At 41.6% G+C, this 20327-nt stretch overlaps 2 protein-coding genes across 2 annotated transcripts; both read right to left on the bottom strand.

The window, feature by feature from the left end:
* Window positions 1-567: 567 nt before the first annotated feature.
* Window positions 568-3099, bottom strand: LOC115049224 (C-C motif chemokine 19-like). The gene is made up of 4 exons (XM_029511264.1): window positions 2967-3099; window positions 1837-1960; window positions 1641-1752; window positions 568-927 (listed from the first exon to the last, which is right to left on the bottom strand). Exons 1-4 carry the CDS (start codon window positions 3028-3030, stop codon window positions 895-897), a joined length of 333 nt encoding a protein of 110 aa, XP_029367124.1. The 5' UTR covers window positions 3031-3099; the 3' UTR covers window positions 568-894.
* Window positions 3100-6851: 3752 nt separating this feature from the next.
* Window positions 6852-7890, bottom strand: LOC115049267 (C-C motif chemokine 19-like). Its single transcript, XM_029511343.1, has 4 exons — window positions 7741-7890; window positions 7531-7645; window positions 7296-7423; window positions 6852-7205 (listed from the first exon to the last, which is right to left on the bottom strand). Exons 1-3 carry the CDS (start codon window positions 7799-7801, stop codon window positions 7306-7308), a joined length of 294 nt encoding a protein of 97 aa, XP_029367203.1. The 5' UTR covers window positions 7802-7890; the 3' UTR covers window positions 6852-7205; window positions 7296-7305.
* Between the last annotated feature and the right edge of the window lie 12437 nt (window positions 7891-20327).

The raw sequence follows: 20327 nt of genomic DNA, 5'->3' as shown, positions 1-20327 counted from the left end.
AAATTCGGCCCTTAAACTGACTTAAATCATACATTCATGATGAAAAGGGTCCAATGTTGGGAATGAATCACAGATCAGTTGTTGGGAATCATTTTCTGATGCGTTTAGATTCTTTGGTGGTGAAATTGAGTGTTTTAGAATGTTAGCACTTTAAATTAGCGCTTAATTTGAACATCCAGCTAATTTTAGGATACTTAATGTTGGAGTCACAGACTCAGGACCTTCGTTCCATCAGCATCTCCATCTTCACTGAAGTCAGACTGTGTTGAAGTCTATGGGACTGATGAGTTTATGGTCTCAGTCTCTACTTTACAGTTTTCAACACAACATGAAGTCCATTTCGTTTACGTCACCACATACGTTTGCTGTTTAATATGGATCCATCAGTTGGAAATGTATTAAATTTGTCTGAAGCTTAAAACTAAAATAAAATGGTGTGAAGAAGTCTGAGACAAACTTTAATCCTGTTGTTTCCAACGTCAAATCAAAGCAGCATTATTGGTAGAAGTGATGAAAAGAACGTGATCATTTATCCAGTTTCACTACAAAGAAGACGGACAGACAATGGGCTGAAAAGCACAGTTTATTCATACAACGATCCAACATCATCATCCCCCCGCCTGCTCTGTATGTAAAGTGCCTGGATGTAACTTTATTATGATTTGGTGCTTTATAAATAAATCCGATTTGATTTAGCGAGCTACATGTTCACATTTAATATTCATTTCAAATCTTTTAAACTTCATGAAAAAATAGATAAAATCCTTCAAAAAATTTTATTGTCTGACATTAGAAAACAGGAAGGTTCGATAGAAGAGCTCTTCAAAATCAGAAAGAATCAGCTGATTGAATGTCAGGTTGGGTTTTTTTGGGGTTCTCTGGATGAAGGTCGATTTAGTTGATGTTCACTCTGGCACATTTTTTCATCTGTTGGCACAAAAACATGCAGAAATTAAAATAAGTCATTTGTGATATAAAGTTTGATCAGAATTAAATCTACAAGAAATCTGATAAAGAAAATAAAAGCTCATGAAGACAGACAGAGAAAAGATCATCTGATTGGTGCAAATTCAGTTCAGGATATAATCTGACATCTTCTTCTTTTTAATGTCATTAAACTGAAGGATTCAAATTAAATATGCACCATAGAAAGAAATATTCAGATTTTTTCCAACGTGCCTTCGGGGGATTAAAATCGGGTGAAAATGATACTAAATATGAGCAGCTGCTGCGCTGCTGAAGGGGATGAGTGAATATGACTCATCAGCTTCACCACTCACGCGTTTCAGAGTTAAATCCAACTCTCTTGAAACCTAACGAGGCCTGAAAAAGACTCAACATAAAAAAAACAGAGATACATTTTTTGAGATAAAATCGGACTCTGGTTTCCTTTATTTGTAAGAAGATGTCAGCATGAATGAATTTTGGGAATTATTTGCTGATTAAATTTCTTCTCTCCTTTCCACCCAGGTAGTTAGCTTAGCTTAGCATGAAAACGGGAAGGGCTCAGTCCATTAAAACCAGCCTGCAGCACTTCCTGAATTTGTGGCGTCATAACAAACTCCGCCCACCCAGATTTGGTTTCTCTGACGTCAGAACCATCCTCAGATGGTGAGAAAGCAGAAAGAGAGTGGCAGTACCTTTTTGTTTGTCTTGCACACTTTCCTCAGGTGGTCCATGTATCTCACCACCTCCTCCACCCAGGCTTCACCCAGAGGGACACACAGCGTCTTCCCACGTTTGCCCACCAAACTGTGAGGAAACACCAGAATACCGGGGTCAGCGCCACAACAATGGCCTGTTTGTGTTCTTAAACGCACCATCCTTCACACTCACATGGTGGCGCTGATGGAGCAGCCATGGCCGCTGAGCTGATGGCGGTAGTCTCTGATGGCGTGTTTGCTGACCGTTTGGTTTTTGATGCTCAGGCAGCAGTCCATGGGGATCTGGGCCAACGCCACTGAGGAGACACAGGTGGTCCAAAACTTTATTTATAAAGCAACACAGAACCTTCACAGCAGCTAAAACCACAACGTTAGTAAAGTTCTCAGGTAAGATGACATCCCACTTTCATTTGAGTTCATTATCTTATTTATTTAGGCTATAAGACGGATACTTCAGTTCCTTCAGCTGGTTCGTCTGTGTGCAAACAACGACAAGGGTGTTGGTCCTTAAAGCTGGAAGGAGCAAAAAAGAAAAAGATAAGAACGTCGATGCAATCTGCCGTCTTCTTATCAGGCCGAGAGGTGAAATGTGCTGATAAAAGCTGCTTGAGTTTAGAGAAGTCATGAAGGTTGAAGATCCGTGTTTGATTGAATTTTCTTCATCACACAACAGCCAGAGAAAAGCTGCTGACACTCTGCTTGTGTTACTCATTCATTCAGTCATTCACTCATTCAGTCATTCAGTCATTCAGTCATTCTTTGTTTCTTTCAGAAGTCGCTGCATTAATTAGCCAAATCATGAATTTGTCTGATTAGTGATTAATAATTTAAGTCATCTTAAATCTTATAAATCATATTCAGTCATGTTGCCGTTACTCCAAATGGACTGACTTCCTCTGCAGACACATACAAACACAAAACAACACAACCCCACACAGCGTTGTGTAATAATGACTTGTGTCCTTTTGTGACATGCAGGGGAATCCCAGAGACTGTCAACTTTCACCTGCTCAGCCCGAGCGGGTAAATCCAGCTTCACACGCTCGTGTTTACTTGTATTTTCACACACGGCAGCATAATTTAGAGTGATCGTCCTGCTATTTCCTAAAACCTTCACTGTAATTATTATTTTCTTCACATTATATTTGAATCCTGACATTTATTTATTGGTGCTGCAGCATCAGGACGCGTTGAGAAGTTTCCCTTTCTTCCTGCTCACTCTGTAAACTGACTGATTTTGTTGATCTAAATCACATCCTGTTATCTTTCTCAGCTTCAGGCGGATGGAAGAACAAACCTCACCTGAGCAGCAGCAGGCGATGAAGAGGATGCTGAGGAAGAGCTTGGCGTCACCGCGGGGAGCCATGTCTGCTGGCTGAGCTGAAGAGGTGGTGGCTGATTGGCTGATCTGCCTCTTTGCTCCTCTGATGACTGAGGTGATGCTGAGACTGCATTTATACTCTGCTCAGTCCTACTTTCATTTTCCCCTTCCTCCCCTTCTCTTCCTCCTCCTCCAACAAGCATCCATCTTTCTATTGAATCCTTGAAACAGGAACAGAGTTTCACAGATTGAGTCACAGGAACAGTTCTCATGCCTTAAAAAAAAAAGCACACAAACAGCAGCAGAGAGAGATTTAACCTGAGAATAACCCGACATCAGCAAAAACCGGAAAAAACACAGCTGGGATCCTGTTTTGTTTTTCTTTAGCTGATTGTCCAACATTATTCCCTCCCGATTTTAAACTTTTCTGAGGGAACTCACAAAATCACACCAAAGGAAATCTCATTATTATCCACACAGGAAACATCAACAGTAGATAAAGGACGCTGGATTGAAATGATTTCCTGGACGTCACCCACAGATGTCCCCTAATCCTCCGTTATGCAGACATTTAACAGCTGAGCTCAATAAAAATTCTGCATACAGTCGTCATAAAGGTGGAAAATTAACGACAGAGACAGAGACACAGGCTGTCAACTTTATTGCGGCCTTAAAGTTGGAACTGACTGCTGCTTTAGTGATGCATTTCATCATCTGTGGGCTGAGAGTGAAGACACAAACACAAAATCAGAAATGTACAAGGTCTTCCCGCTTCCCGTCAAAGCCCCGCCCCTCCTCGCTCGTTTAGGGGCAGAGTTTTGGAAAATTAGGTGAAACACATGTGCTCTAGTTTCATATTTAGGTTTCTGGTCTAATTTCAGCACCTTGTCAGGTCTGGATCTCTGAGGTGAGCTCGCTCCACTTCCTGTATTCTGCCGCCGTTTGGTGAGAAACAGCCACGGCTTGAGCGGTTTGCTTTATTCGTTTTGATAATCAGCCTTTTCAATGCGTCCCGATAAACGCTTTTCTGCGAGCGGAACAGAGTGTCTGTGACAGAAGATGGCCGTCGCTGTCTGCAGATTGGACTCCCTCAGCTAGCTGGTTAGCATGCTAACTTAAAGTTTGTCATTTTCATTTCATTGAAACTACACACATGAAATCCTGCAGCTGGACCATGCTGTACTCTTTATTTCCTCTTTATTTGGCACTTTCTATGTTTTCTGTGTTTTGTTTTTTTTTTACACTTCGCTGGTAACACAAACTGTTTTTGTTCTCCTGGCACATTGAGGAAATCAGAAACTGAGCACTAATCCGTCTTTTTCTAACATGAAATGTAATCACCATTATGTCTGTGTGTCGTCTCAGGTTTAGCTCTATAGCTGCTTTATTGCACCATCAGGAGCAAATATTTAACTGAGAGTTCAGCCGCTCGCTGTCGGTGCCAAAGAAGCGTTTGCAGAGAAACTCTCTGTTTCTTGTAAACAGCTCTTTGGATGTTTGCCCTGATGCAGGCAGCCCTGCCTGCTGAATCTAAACTTCTGGAATTCCCCTCCTGAAACACTTAGAGGAAAATTTAAATAAGAAGGAAAGCTGACAGACCTGAAGTGCTGCCTGCAGAGGACAAGATCGAACCGACGTCCAGCCGAGTAAAATGCGTCCATGTTCTTCAGGAACATGCCGTTTACCGTTCACACATTTACCTTCAGGCACCCCTGAAGAGGATCAATGGAATCATTTTTCTAAATACAAATTCTGTTCCGACCTGCCAAACGCACAGTCCTACATGTCGAAGGTAACGATCTGTCATTCATTTTCACTGAGTGATGAAATCAGGAGTCACAGTCGCAGTGAGGAAACTGAATCTGAGTCTGAATCATTCCTGGTCTTTATGTGGAAGAAAACATGATCTCAATTATCATCCGTCCATCTTCTACCACTTTTCCGTCTCCAGGTCACGGGGGGTGCCGGAGCCAATCCCAGCTCACTCTGGGCGAGGTCCATCACAGGGCCAACACACAGAGACAGACAGAGAGTCACCAGTGAACACAAACAGGGTGTCTGATTCATACGTTTTACTTCTACGCTTTCTTGTCTTATCCATTAGATCTTATCCAAAGACATAAGATGGTGGGCCCAGGTGGGCGGAGCTCTGGCAGTGGATGCTTGTTGTGACATCACAAAGTTCAGGAAGTCCTGACGGCTGATATAAACTCTGTTTCTGAGCAGTTCTGTGCAGAGTGAGACTTTATCAACCTTTAACAGCCTCCAGAAAGTTTGTTTGAAAGCTGGTTAGCAAGTTAGGCTAACAGGAAGCTGTTTTACATGGCGGGTGCTGCAGGCGGAAGAGTTTTGACATTTACATGTTGGAATTTATTTTACAAATATAATTATTGTTTATTTTCTAATACAAATGCAACAATAAACCTGAAACCGCGCAGCGCTCCATTAAAATAGAATAAATTAAATTTAGCAGCAGTTTTACTTTCGCTCTCTCCCATTTTACTGTTGACTTGTCTACCGCTTATCGGACATGTCTGAAGAAATACAGAGTAAATAAATGCTTGTGGGGGATTTTGGTGATCTGTGTTGACGGCAAACAGACCACATGCATTGTAGGAAAATTCCTCAGGATACCCTTTGACCTCGGGGAGAGTTTGACAAACAGACCAAGTCCAGTTCAGAGAAGGACTTCCTGTCGCGGATTTCAATGACTGATTCATCTGATATATTTCAGGAATCAGCATGAAAATCAACTTTCAATTTTACACATCTTTTATCACACACACAGAAGTGCATGTGTTCTGATAGTTGTTGGCCAAAATAATTTTAGAATGATTTTGACATTTTATGTGCATTGAATCACTGAGAGCTTTTCATCAGTTACACAGAAATGATCTCTTCTCTTTCTCTATGAGTCCAAAACCATTTTCCATGACTGTCCAACGAGAATGTTTATTAATAATTCATATGTGCATTAAACTGCTGGAGCAACAGGCCAAACTCATATCGACATGAAGTACACGTGAAACAATAATTTAATTCAGTGAAGTGAAGTTAAGCTCATCTTTTCCACTGACTGTCCTTCATTAAGTGTCCGCTTGCCGACTTTTCCCAGATTACAAACCGTGAAGACATTTTATTTGACGTCTGCCTTGTTGTGTCTTTCTGTCCGGCATTGATGCAAAATAAATGAGAAGGAGTCTGACTGTTCATCACTATCTCAACAAAACTCACAGACTGTTTGGATGGAAGTGGCAAGGAAGTTTTTCCTGCTCATCGGGGGATCTGTTGGGTCTCTTTAAATAAATTTATAAAGAGTTTGGTCCAGACCTGCTCTATATGTAAAGTGCCTTGATGTAACTTTGTTGTGATTTGACGCTATACAAATAAATCTGATTTGATTTGATTTGATTTGGATGTCTTTGTGCTCGTGGTCTCCAAACAACGAGGATCTTCTTTTACCACATGAGATAAGAACAGCCCAAAATGTTGGAGACATATATCGGAGCTGACTGACCTGCAGGTCACATGAGACGACTGAGCGAGTTCAGGGAAAGTGTTACAGGAGCTGCAGCTAAACAACACACAGTGAGCGCACAAACAGGGAGTCAACTCTGACTGCCGTCATGTTTCCTCTGTTTTATGTTCATCTTTCCGCTGTCTTGCTCATATCTGTGTCTACATTTTCAGCTTTCTGTGTTTATTTATATCCTTTTTCTGCCTCATCTAGATATCCTAGTTATTTGTTGCGGCTGTTGCTGCAAATTTCCCCACTGAGGAAAAAATAAAGGATTCTTTTATTTAATCTCCTGGCAGATGGGCAGAGCAGGCTCACATCAGACTTTTCACAAAAGGCAACAACAAGCTTAAAAAATCATATCCTACTTTATTTTTCTTATAAAAAAGAGACACTTAATAATGTCAACGCACACATATCATCTCACCACAACACAAGTTGGCACAACCTTTTCACAGGAGTTCAGGCAAGTCAAGGCAAATCTTCCACATTTTCATCACAGATATAATAAAAAGAAACACAGCGAAGAAGAAACTCTGAGTCAGGCTGAAGTTACACAGCATCAAAGCTCAAACACTATTTTATCATCATAAATAGGATAACATGAGACTTTACAACTCAGTCCATCTGCAGCACAGCACGGTGGATCTGAGACGGGGACCACAGCCCTCCATCTTTTCCCAGAGTCCACTCTGCTCTGGACCTGCAAGAGAAGGAAGAAGAGGGATGATGAGTGTGAGCCGACGGAGGAGTGATGAAACATGTTTCGACACAACGCATCTCCCTAATTTACCTGTTTGGGTTTAACTCTGTCCGGAAGCTTCACGATTTTTCATTTTCAGAAATTCAATGTGGTTTTGGATCCAGTCCTGCTCACTGGCGGGAACCAAACACAGTTTCCTTCCCTTCTTTGTCTTGAACCTGAGAAAGCAGAAGAGATAAAGAGAAGTGAGCTTCAGCTGCAGATGTCACAGGTGGAGACAGCTGGTGATGGTCCTCATCCATCCATGCATGTTTTTTACACTTACACAGTTGCGCTGATGCTGCAGCCCTGTCCGGCCGTCTGAATGGTGTAGCTCTCCAGCATTTTCTTAGGTACGAACTTGGTGGTGGTTTCCTTACAGCAGTCTTGTGCGAGCTCAGCTGCAGGGAGAATGAGATGCAGAATGAGATATGGATGCAGCTCAGGTGGGACCAACGACCATCATCATCATCATCTTAGAGATTCATGTTCCTACCTGCTGCAAACCCGGTGCAGATGATTCCCAGCAAGAGCAGAGCTGCAACTCGAGAGGCCATGTCTGCGTCTCCTCGTCTGTCTGAGCTCAGGTGAGTCTGTTCAGGAGTGGAGGAGCTGCTGTGAGGTGCAGACCAGAGCTGCAGGTGGATTTATACAGGTGAGCAAGAGAAAGTGAAAGTGTGAGTGGGCTCAGTGACTGGAAGAGGGCGAGGCCACGTGCCTGGACATTCACTTCTTCACGCCTCAAGTTTGCTGTGCCAAACACTTTGTCTTCCCCGAGGCTGTATCAGATCATCTGCCATTCTTTCTTTATACTAATTATATCAGTTCCATTAATCTCACACTGGATTTATCTGATGTGCATTGAATGTTTTAATGTGGATTATACAAAATATATCTGCCAATATTTGGAGTTAATTAATCCTCAGGAATGTGAAAATAATCCAGAAAATCAGTTCAGACAAAACTCCCTGTTTGTGCAAAAAGAAGGTGAAGTGTGCTGACTTTCTGTTGAATAACGTGCAGAATTAGTGAAAAACTGCTGCGCTAATCGCCGAACGGTTCAGACGCACAGCATTTAAACCTTTAACCTCAATAAAGGCACTACAACAGAAATCAGTCACCTTATGTGTACAAACTTGAATTAACAGTTTGAAAGGTGATTGTTTGGCTGTTCAAAGGTTAAAACATCAGATCTGTTTCTTTCAGTCCTTCAATTTCACTCAGCAGCTTCACTGAGCTGACATGGAGCCTAAAGATCCCTCAATTCCATTCGTCTTATGTCGCTCCCATTCCCACACTTTTCATGGAATTCATACTTTTGCCTGGCAGGTTCTCTTTAGTGGGAATTTTTTTTGCATGTGTTGGCACGTAAGGCCTCGATTAAAATCTACCCATGTAGGAGTTGTTGCACAACAGTAAAGGAAGCAAAGTTCTTTTTGTCCAGCCAAAGTTGATGCAACAGTTAAAAGCGCTCTGACAATCTGCTCAGCTGATTTCCTGTCTGTCTCCTTCATCCCTAAAGACAATGAGCAGACAGTCGATGTGAATTTATGTCCTTTTCTATAAATATTCTCCCTTTTTTCCCCCAGAGCGACGATCGGTATTCATTTTATAACCACGTGTGTTTTTCTACAAATTAAGCTTGACAGCCTTTGTTAGCTCATTAATTTGGTTTGACTGACTCCTCTGATTGGATTCCAGCAGCAGATGCCAGACAGGCGAGGTCGGTGGACATCTTGGAGCATTTGGCTGCTGAAAAGTCAGATTTCAGGCTGCATGAGACCAAAACAGAGCTAGAAGAAGAGTGGCCTGTGAATGGAATTTAAAAAAAAAAAAAAAAAAAGAAGATGTTTACAAACCAATGTTGGACTCGGAGATTAAAAAATGTTCTTGGTTCTGGTGGAATTTATCTGCACTTTGATGTTGAAGCAGACAAGCTGGAGCAGGATGGCTGCCACCAAAGTAGCAGTAAAAAAAAAACAACAAACTAAAGCACAAGTAAAAAAAAAATCCCCCATGCTGAAGTCCGACATCAACATCCGTCAACATTCAAACCACTTGTGGTATCAAAGCTTTTACCACAAACAGATGTCATTTTTTCTGAGTGACAAAACAAGAAAACGATTTTACAGCAATGACGACGTTTCTCCAACACACGATCACTCCTTCTACCATAAAAATGCAAACGTTATAAAATATGAATGCTCGTGGTGATGATCAGTGTTTTCATCCTGCTCAACGGGAAACTGAAGGAAAGTTGAGAAATTCAGTTCAGTTCAGTCTGTTTTTCACAAACAAGCAGCATTTTACAGAATAATAAACATTACGAGCAAGAGAACATTCAGATTTATGATTACAGTTCAAAATTTACTTATACTCATAATCAAGTTAAATAAAAGAACTTTGTTGGATTATTGCAAAAATGTCTATGTTAGAAAAAATGCTAACTGGGAAGTTTATATGTAGAGAGATAATTACACATTACCTGTTTTTTTCTTCCACCGCTGCCTGTGTGGTGAAATCAGGAGATTAAATTATGTAAGTGATTCTTTGATAAATTTGAAGATCTGTCAAACATCTCTCTCATTGTGTGTTGAACGATGGCACTAAGTGTTTAAAAAGCAAACACCGCCGCAGGCCGTCTGGTCTCTGTCAGTCGTGTCAACACACCCGGTGAGGCAGAGTGACTGTTGATTCAAGATATGGAGGGCGACCAAAGGAAAATGAATAACCTCCACAAATCTAACATTAAAAGAGGAAGAAATTCCAGTTTACTTCTGGAGTAGTTCCAGAAAAAGTGACTGCTTTTCCAGTCAAAACTAAGTCAAGGACCATTCTGGTCAGGAACTGGCACGCTGCCTGTTTAGATTTGAAAAGGGAAAGGCTAAAATTCCCAAACATCCTCACAAAACTCGGGAATGCACACAGTAAAGACATCTGTGATCGGACTTATTGGACCTGTACAGTGACCCCTGTCTGTCAGCAGAATCCCAACATTTCTCATCTCCATATCAAAACATTTCACTGCCTGTAGTGTGTGTCTGTTTGGTGGTGTGCGGGGGTGTTGCTAAACGTCTTTGTGTGAAGAGATTGCCTTGTATACAATATTGGATCTATTTTCATAACAAATGCATTTCATCTTTGTTCTTGACAGAAAAAATCGCTCCATTTTGTCCACATGAATCTGGTAAAACCAGGCTAAAAACCACTTGATCAGCAAACTGCGGGCCGTGAGATTCCTGCACAGATGACTGATGGTGGGAAGACAAATAATAGAAATGCAAAAGATAAATGACCTCACGGCTGAAACCAAACACGCTCACTGTATTGTTCATTCCGTGCTGAACTCTGGGCACTCCAAGGCCGGGACAATAAACTGTGCAGCGCTGCCTGGTCACACCTCCTGGGTGAATGGCACAGATTGGAGTGTAAACAGGACCCACGTGATTTTCAGGAAAGCAGAGACTCTGGCTTTACCGTATTTGTAATTCATACTTGCAAAAAAGGAGAAGCAAGTAAAAAGAAACTCAACCAGAGCAAGGCCTTGAGGCCATCGTAAACACGGGCCCCATTATTGGAGATGAAATGAAAACTGATGACTGAGCAGTCCTGGTGCTGCAGAGCTGCAGTTACAGCGGAAGAGTTGTGTTTCTATGTGCAGAAACATGCTGTGGTGTGCACAGCCAGCTGCATGGGCAGCAGCCAAACGAAAGAACAGGAATCATGCATTTTCCTCTGACCCCTCAAATCAAAGCGGTGTCTCCTCCACGGTCCTCAGGGAATTTTAATCCTGTCTGGGCTCCGTTGTTCTTTGACACCAGCGCTGTGAAGTTCCCCCCCTGGGCTTTGTGATCTTCAGCAGAGTAATTTATCCACTTGACACCTCTCTTTTCAAAGGCGATTCATCTGGTCTACTCATTCAGCTCCTCTTTTCTGTTTCCAGGTCACAGGCGGTTCTGGAGCCAATCCCAGCTCACCCTGGACGGGTCTGCAGACGGAGACCAACAACCACTCAGACTTATGGACAGTTTAGAGTCACCAATGGACTCAAACAGGATGTCTTTGGAGGGCCCAGGCCGGGAACCCGACCAGGACCTCCTTATTGTGAGGCCACAGCATTAACCACTGTGCCGCACCGCACCCAACATGATCAGTTATTTCTTCCACATCCGCAGAGTGCAGCCAGGATGTGATGGAAAGTGGCTCAGATGTGAGCGAACCAGGATCCAAGTGGGCCAGAAGTCGAAGGGACAAACGAGTCAGGGATGGACCTGAGCCTGTGGGAGGACGGGCAAAATCTGAGCAGAAATTCCCCACACCTGGAGTTTGAACCCAGAACCTTCCCGATAGGAAGTAATGTCACCCAATTCTCACATCTCTCCACCAGCTGTAAAGTCAGCTTACAGGCCTCCTCCAATCTGCCTGAGCTGACAGCAGCAGTAAAACATCAACTTGAAATTTTCAAGATGAACCCAACATGTATCAGTTTTCCTCTTTTTCCAGTGATGGCGAGCGCGGCTAACAACGTGGAGGAAGGTGTCTCCGGTCCCAGTGCTTCCTTCTGGATTTCATCCCGTACAGCTGATGTTCACAGGCTGCCGGCCATGTTGGGAAGGAAGAAGCAGGCCTGGCGGGAACAATCAGAATGAAAATGGATCTAGACCGCCGACTCGCTCACACTTGTTTTGGACTTAGCTTACAGGAGAGACGTCACTTCATACTGTGAAATTTCACTGTGAATTATTCATTCCAAAATGCTAACTACCCATTTGGGGTTTTCACATCTTCCCATTTTTGCAGAAGCGAAACTCTGCGTGCGTAACTTTCTTGTTCGCTGGAAGCATTTAAAATTTTGATATTTATTCTCAGGGAGAATAAAGGAACTAATATGCTCAGTGTGGTTAAACCACATCATTGTTGAATGTTAACTGATCCCAGGCAGCAGCTATGAAACACTTTTATTGAAAGCAGTGACAACAGATAACAAAGTAAGAAGCAGTGGTAGCTCTGTGGGGTAACGTGAAGACCCAAAGTTTCAGTTTGTGTCATTGTTGATGTTGCACACTTACAGTAAAGTTCAAGTTCAGACGTGTTTTATAAATTTTTGGAATGTGTCCAAGGATGCCTTTTTTTTGTGTGTGTGCATTGTGTGTGTTTGTCCATGTGGGAAATTTCCAGAAGCTACACATGAGTCTGGCTTCAGTTGTAGCTGCTGCATTCTTGCTCCCGACTCCTCTGGGTTTGAGCCCGGTCCTCAGAAAGTGTCTGGGACTATTTGGACTTCTTTAGTTCTGGCTGCTTACATAAACATCTGCGAAGCTCAGCCTTTGTGGGTAAACATCTACATGTGTACCAGATAATTATTCTTTTCTAAAATATTTGGACATCTCTAAAATTTGAGGATTTGAAGCCCATGGGTTTTTCTTGCCTTGGGAAAAACATGGTTTGAGGCCTAATTATTTTTTGCGAACCTCCATCTCAAAAAATTTGGACTTTGATCAGTGAATTAAATGGAATGGTTAAAAGATAATACAATTTTTGGAGCCACTGTGGCAGCAGAAGGTGAGACAGTCTAGACTCCCTCAAACTTCTGAAGCTGAACTGTCAGATCTGGACCAAGACATCAGCAACAGATCCTTCAAGTCCTGGAAGATGGATTAGTTCTTTCCAGCTCATCCCACAGATTCTGGACTGGACAAGTCAACACCTTGGCCTGGTTGTTGATCCTCAAGCCTGATCCTGAAAGAGAATACTGTTTCTGTGAAGCCCACTTGGTCTGAACCCAGTTTAGGTCAGTGCTACGTGTCAAAGTAACGTAAATGAAGGACCAAACGCTCTCCAGCACGACATTGTCCAAAGCACCACACTGTTTAAACTAGCTGCTTTCTTTCCCATAATGCATCCTGGTGCAGAAGGAAGCCTGATCAGTCAGACATCAGTCATGTGTCCACTGTCGGGGTCTGTGCCGCTCCCATCCTGATGTGTCCCATCCACTGACAGGTGATCGGTGTTATTCACTCAACCTGTCGGTGGTCATGATGTTTTAGCTGATCAGTGTTCCCTAAAAGATGCAGCAAGCTTCTGTTGGGCTGAGCAACAATGGACGAGCTTTTTCCCCAACCGCCATTGAAAAGCAGATATTCAGGTCCGACATAATTTGATCATTGAGTAATGAAGGCATCACCCACACAGGGGAATTTTCCCATTGCCAAACCTTAAACGCAGCACAAAAGATTCACTCTCTTCATAAAAGGCCCAACTGACAAAAGTCATAATTTCTTTGGGGAGGGGCTTAATTTTATCCGCCAGCTGACTTCCAGGTTAATGATGTGGTTTGTGGTCAGCGCTGCTCCAGGCAAACCAAAAGAACCACAGGGTGGTTTCGAGTGAATCGCTGCGATTTCACGAGCAGATGAGAGGAACTGCTGTCATCTAGTGCCTCAGGCTCAGTATTACAACCACGGCGGGTCAAAGGTCAGAGAGCGTGGCTTCACGGAGTGAACCTGTGGGATCACTGCAGTGATGATCCAGCACTTCTGGTGTCAACATCACCTAAATACATCCAGAGCTCATTTAAACATACCACAGTCACAGAAATTCAGAACAGTGACTCCCAGCATGGAGGCTGCCGCCACCCAGGCCACCGTGAAGGCATTACAAAGGAGCTGCCACCTAATTTACAGTCCTGTTTTGGTAATTAAATTAATCATAAGTGACTACAAACAGCTTCATGCGGCTTTTTCATTGCATTCATTTAAATTTCTGTGTTGTTCAAACTTGAAAAAAATAAAAATAAATAGAAAAGCAAATTTGGAAAAGGAAAATTGTAAATCCTGACAGTAAAATTTATGTAATTTTAGAAGGTAGATTTCTGGTTCATTACAGGAGAATGTAAATTGAAAACTGTGCATAGTTAGTTGTAATACAGATAAAATATTAAGTATTATTATCTTTTATCATTATATTGAATAATAACATTACTTGTATTGCACAAATGTACAGTATTTCTGTGTGTATTTCTCACATCCATGTATATTTATTACCTGTTCCTGTTCTGTTGTGTGTTTTTATTTTCGTTTGGAAATATTGTTTTATATTACATTATTTATATATTTTTTATTTCCTTGCTTTATTTTGGCTTTCTTTTTTTTGTCCACTCATTTAGCACCAAGTGCACTGGATGTGTGTGTATGTGTGTACTGCTGCTGTCAACACTGTTAATAAATAAATAAAATCTTATCTAATCTAAATGGAAGTTTCACATAAATAGTGCAGAATATATATATATATATGCACTACTATTATTATTATTTCCCAGTGTTGATCAGATTGTCCAGTTTGTAACGCAATCTTGTGTATTTATTCTTTCATATTATTTGTGTGTGTGTGTTTATCATACATTTTTGTGTCTTTTATTCTGTGTAATGTCTTCTCATTTATGAAATTAACGGAAGTCAGTAAGCAGCATTAAGTGGAAGTCTCGGAATATAAATATGAATTAATAAATATTATTTTTATTTCCCAGTGTTGATCGGATTGTCCAGTTTGTATCGGAAACTTGTGTCTTTATTCTCTCATTTTGTTTTATTCCCTGATGTCTGTGTGTTGGAGAGTGTGTGCAGGATTTCGGGCTTTAGGGAGGAATCTTGTGGTGTTTTCTTCCGTGTTTCCAACAGATGTCAGCTTTGTCTCTCACATGTGGAGGAAGATGCTGCTCGGAGGAAAAAAATAAAAAATCAGCGCTTGGACGAATCCGCTTATTTGGAAAAATGGCTCCCGGCAGGAGGAAGCAGAGGGAGCAGTGAGCACTTTGGGGGGTTTAAAGCATCTTTTTCTGACATATGGATATACACGGAGAGCCCCGCATCGACTTCATTCACACACCGGAGGACCCCGCCAGCCTAAGAGCCCGAGTATTCAGCAGTAAACGCCGCTTTCCGGTGAGTGTTCGGCGGATACGCGGCGGAGGGGACGCCGCACGGCGCTCCGGAGCGGCTAACTAGCCGCCTAGCCTCGCTAGCACGGGAGTTAGCATCCAGCGGTCACTTCCAACCGCTCGAAGCTAACGCTAGCACGTCAGCTGCGGCAGCCCGGAGAGGCATTTAAACACAGCCACCTCCACCAAACACCACCTTCTTTATTCACAGCGCATTTATAGTCACCAAAAGCCACGTTTGTTCGTTTCTGTAATTTCATCAATTTTTTTGTAGCATGACAGTTGTCGGTCAGATGCTGCGTCGCTGGACGCTAGCTAACCGCCTGGAAGCTAATGTAGCCGACAGGAAAATTCAGACACACGTTACAGGTCAGATGTTGTTGTTGTTGTTGTTGTTGTTGTTGTTGTCGTCGTGTTGTTCCTTTAAAGTGTGGAGTTTAACCCCTCTGTGTGGTGGTGGTGGAGGTGGAGGGGGGGACGTATGAGGACGCAGGGCAGTAGAAGAGCTCCAGTGCAGGTTTCATTTACTGGTCCACATTGGGAGGATGAACGGGGGCTGCTGTGTCTCTTGGCCCGTCATGGAGCCTCAATGATGGGGCAGATTTATCCATCCCTGCCTGCTCGTGTGTCTGAGGTCCAACGTGGAAGTCACCTGAGTGAGGACATTGTTCCCGATTACATGGCTGACTGCCTCAGCCTGACCGTGCAGGTTAAATGGGGACTATGATGCGAGTAGAAAACGGTGTCAGCGGTGTTTTTTATTTTACTGTCCCCACCCTTGGCCTGATGTGGATTTATCTTTTGCCAGCAGTTGTTTTAGACACCCCCACCCCCACCCTTAACCACAGATAAAGCCAACTGAATTATAACTAGGTTGTAAACTTAGGAAATGAGTGAGGCAAGAAATATTGGGAAGGTCTTCCTCGTCTGCAGGTGAGATGTTACCTGGTGTGCACCCGCAGCCTGAAGGTTAGCTGGACACAACAATCCACCGTTAACAGTCCAGCTTACAATGACTGAAAAAAGAAAAAAAAACCTCCCCCAGAACCTTAAATGTGTCCAAAGACCGTCTCCTGGACTTCAGTGTCTCCAGCAGCCAACCTTTAATGTTCCTGTATTAGGTTATGTAACTGCTTCTGCCCTATTGCCACAGTGGCTGTGGTCAGCACATCTTCATCTTTTCCAATTACCTACCTGTTTGTATTCATAATTGCCCATGAAATCCTTCTCCGTCACAGTTCGTAGCAAATGCATTGGACATAACATGCAGCTCAATTGTTTATCCTGGTTGTCTCATCCTTTTCTGGAGGTTTTACCTGCCAAAAACAATCATCCTGCACCCTTGTACCGCTTTATTTCTGATGTGAAAGGCTGGAAATGTGAACTTTACATCTAAAGACACACTAAAAATCATAATAATGCAGAGAATTTATAGTTTTATATTTTAAATAAAGCCTTAAGAATAACCTTTCAGCTACCTCACTCTGAAACTGAATACTATGAACCTTCACAGCCTTAATCAAATTGCTGTTCACTGCAGGGCTGCTGCACTGTAATGGTCTCATGCAGTGTCTTCTGCACCAAAGAGCTAACTTTTTATGGTTTATAAGACAAATGTAGATAAATGAAAGTGCACAGATTCGAGACAGTGAACATATGTAAGGAAATATAACTCCTTAAAAGCATTTTTGTAATGGATAAACCATGCAAGTTACCACTAACAGAAATAAACTAAAGGATTATAACTTTACAATTAAATACTAGTTTTGAATATAATTGTCATGAATCATCAGATGCTCCGTAAATACAGACAGCTGCTCATATCTACACACAGGCTGTTGGATTACAAACCGCTGGTTTATTCAACCTGAGTGAAGTGAAGTCGTTGTTGCTGTCACATCATAATACCCCCCTGTCTGATGAATGAACAGCAGCAGTTAAGGAAATGAATGTATCTCCCCTAACTCTGTTTATGTTACCAACCAGCCAGAGTAACTGGCCATCATTTGGATGTCCTAATCTAATATAAAAACTAGATTAAGTAAAGCAGTTGTTGATCTGTGGTCAGGTCAGCCTCTCGCACATTTAGATACAAATTGAGTTTATTTCTGCAGACAGGGCTCTTGTTTCTTTGTTTGAGCAGCAGGCTCTGATCCTATTGACTGAGTTCTTTTTGTGTTTATTAAGCTAATAACTTTTCTAATTGGGCAAAAGTAGTAATTATATAAGATGGCATGTTGGGAGTTAAACATTTTTTATTTCTGTCTTCTAACTCTGTGTAGAAGTCAAAAGGTTAATGTGTTAAATGAAATTGAAGCTTCCACCACTCTTCAGACTCAAATGAGCAAAACCAGGAAGATTGTAATCACTGTGCTGAAGTTGTCCGTGTGGTTAAAAGTCTCCAGGCAGAAATGTTGTGGATGAAACTATATAACCTTCATAGGAAAACAAGCTAGGGTATAAATGTGTTTGCTGTTTTTCATCGGCCTCTAACACTGATGCTAAATAATGGCCAATAAAGTCAAATGAACTCCTTTCTCACCGATTGTGTAACCCCATAACTCTGTTTGCGTCTAATTAGTCTGTCTTCAAACCACCAACATTCAACTTTTCACTGGAATTTAATTTTTCAAATTTGCACAATGTGTGAAGCAGAGATAGTTAAGTTCACAGGGCTCAAACTGAAATTGACTGCTAAAACTCCAAACCTGCCTGCGTTTCGTGTCATCTCTGTAACATCAGGGACTTCCTTCCCTCTGTTTTCCTCCCACTTCACTTTCAAGGCTAACGCATGCTGGAAGTCATAAACTTAAGTCAACTGACAACAAAACACATCTACAGTTTTGCTTTTATTTTTTATTTGTATGAATCTATTCTCTCCTGTGCCGTTAGAGGAGTTATATAGGTATAAGACAGTATTTTATCTCAGATGATCCAAATTTACTTATGACAGTTAACTGTTAACAGAACGTGGCCATGGTTTTGTCATAGATGAATAATATTTTAGCCAACACTATGATCCATTTAATCAGAGTCTGGTTAGTCATAACTTTGACTGAAGTTGTGTTCTTGAAATGAGAATCACATCTTAGACATTTAACCATTAATAAGGTGAAAGTAGTCCTGTATCTGCCACTTTTTAAGTTTTAATGGCTCCTTCTCTGCACAATACGACTTAAATCCACTATATTTGGGGACTAACAAACCAAACAATGAAATTACATCGACCTTTCATACTCTAGATGAGGGAGGGACAGTGCACGTCTGAAACGATTAATTCAATTCTGTATATTGCTGCAACTAAGTGTATTATCTTACAAGCTTGTGTCTCTCGATTAAAGTATTAAATTTATAATGACATTATGAATCAAAGCAGAGCTGTGACAAACAGATATTTGGGGTCAAATGATGTCTGAGAATTTACAGTAATTGTCATGAGCTTTTGGGAACAAAAGAGGATTTGTAAAGACTGTTGAGTATAAATCTAAATTAGTAATAGATAGATTCAGGCCCAAAAGTCATAATCTTTTGATTATTTGCATTGCTGTATTTTATTTTATTTATTTTTTAATTTAAAAGGCTTTCAATGAAAATTCTCTTGGTCTTGGCTCGTATTGGTTCCACCCCTCATAAACAGGTTCCCATAAAGTGTGTGAAGACTAATGTATAAACAAACACAGATTACCATCTGGGATTATATTTTTATCCGTGTCTGCCTCTCTGTGGTGGCCTGCGAGCAGCAGCAGCACCGTGTAATCTGCACTTTCTGAGCTTCGTTATTGATCAAACGTAGTCGGATTGTTACATTAAAATCTCAAGGATAATGCGGAACAAGGCCAATGCTAATTCCCCTTTCAATGCACCAAGTGAGGGCTCTCAGGCCGTGCAAGAGGCATCACAAAGGACGAGACTGTGCGTGTGTTTCTCAGTAGAGACGCCATGTCAGATACCAGACATAAGTTATAGTTTATCGGTTGTCGTCGGTCTTGAGAAGAGGCGACGTATGGCGATAAACCAGGAGAGAGATCATTCTTAATTAGCCCCCCGGGGAATGTCATGTACGTCATGAGAGGCAGCAGAGCACTGAAATCACTGGCAACACACACATACCAGAGTGTGCACATACCATGTGTGTGTTTGTAATCTACAAAGATACACACACATGAAGCGTTTGCGATGAATTAATTGCAGGAATTAGACATTAGATTACACTGTTAATGCATTCACTGCGGTTAGAAGCTGGATTCTTTGAAATTAAAAGATGCTGTGTGATATTCTGCCTTTATCAGTGCCATAAACAAACATGAGTGTTGCAATACTACTCAAAACGGATTAATTTGATTTATCCTCTTCTTTGTAGATAATAAGATGAAAGCTTCCCACGTTCAGTTATTCAATTGTTCTGGAAAATAAATTAATGTATGAAAAGAAAACCTTTGTAAGAGCAAGACTGTAGAATTGATATCAAAAGCATTGTAATCTTCTTCTTTATATACTTTTTAGTATATTTTTCTTACTTGATTGTACAAATACTGTCCTGTTGCACCAAAACTTAATAAGGTTCTGGAAATTGACACCAGTAGATTCATAATTCACTCCTGCTCCAGTTCCATTCACTGAGAATTACGACGACTAGCTGTTGGAGGAAATTACTGAAGCTTTTTTGAAAGGAAATCGTATGTTTGTGACTTGCTTTGAAAGATTTATGTCCTCAGTATGAAACACTGCCCTCCAGTTGGGTGCCAAAGACAAAAAGAGGAAGTCTGACAGCATTGAGAGAAACCACCAGCACCTCGATGGTTTTGTTATTTTTATGTTGTTAGTGTGTTGACATGAAATATCAACCCACCGGTTTGTGAAGTCCTCCATTTTCCTATAGACTTCATTAGACAGAATGCCAGTTTAAGGTCATGGTTTTATGTAATAAAGCTACAGCCTAGTTCCAGTCTTATTCTGTAGTATGAAATGTGCGATGATCTCTATCCTTCCTGTTGTAGCTGAATAAGCTGACGATGTTCATGACTGTCGAGATAAACAACACTGTTCTGCTGCATTATTCAGATTCTGCTGTCGGTTTCTCTCAACGCCGAATGGAAACTAGAATTGTGACGGATGATTAGCAGCTGCCATGCTGCTCTAATATCTGC

Source organism: Echeneis naucrates, chromosome 9 (assembly GCF_900963305.1).
Source record: "Echeneis naucrates chromosome 9, fEcheNa1.1, whole genome shotgun sequence".
Lineage (NCBI taxonomy): Eukaryota > Metazoa > Chordata > Actinopteri > Carangiformes > Echeneidae > Echeneis > Echeneis naucrates.
Note: the sequence above shows the minus strand (reverse complement) of the source record. Positions and strands in the feature narration are given on the sequence as shown.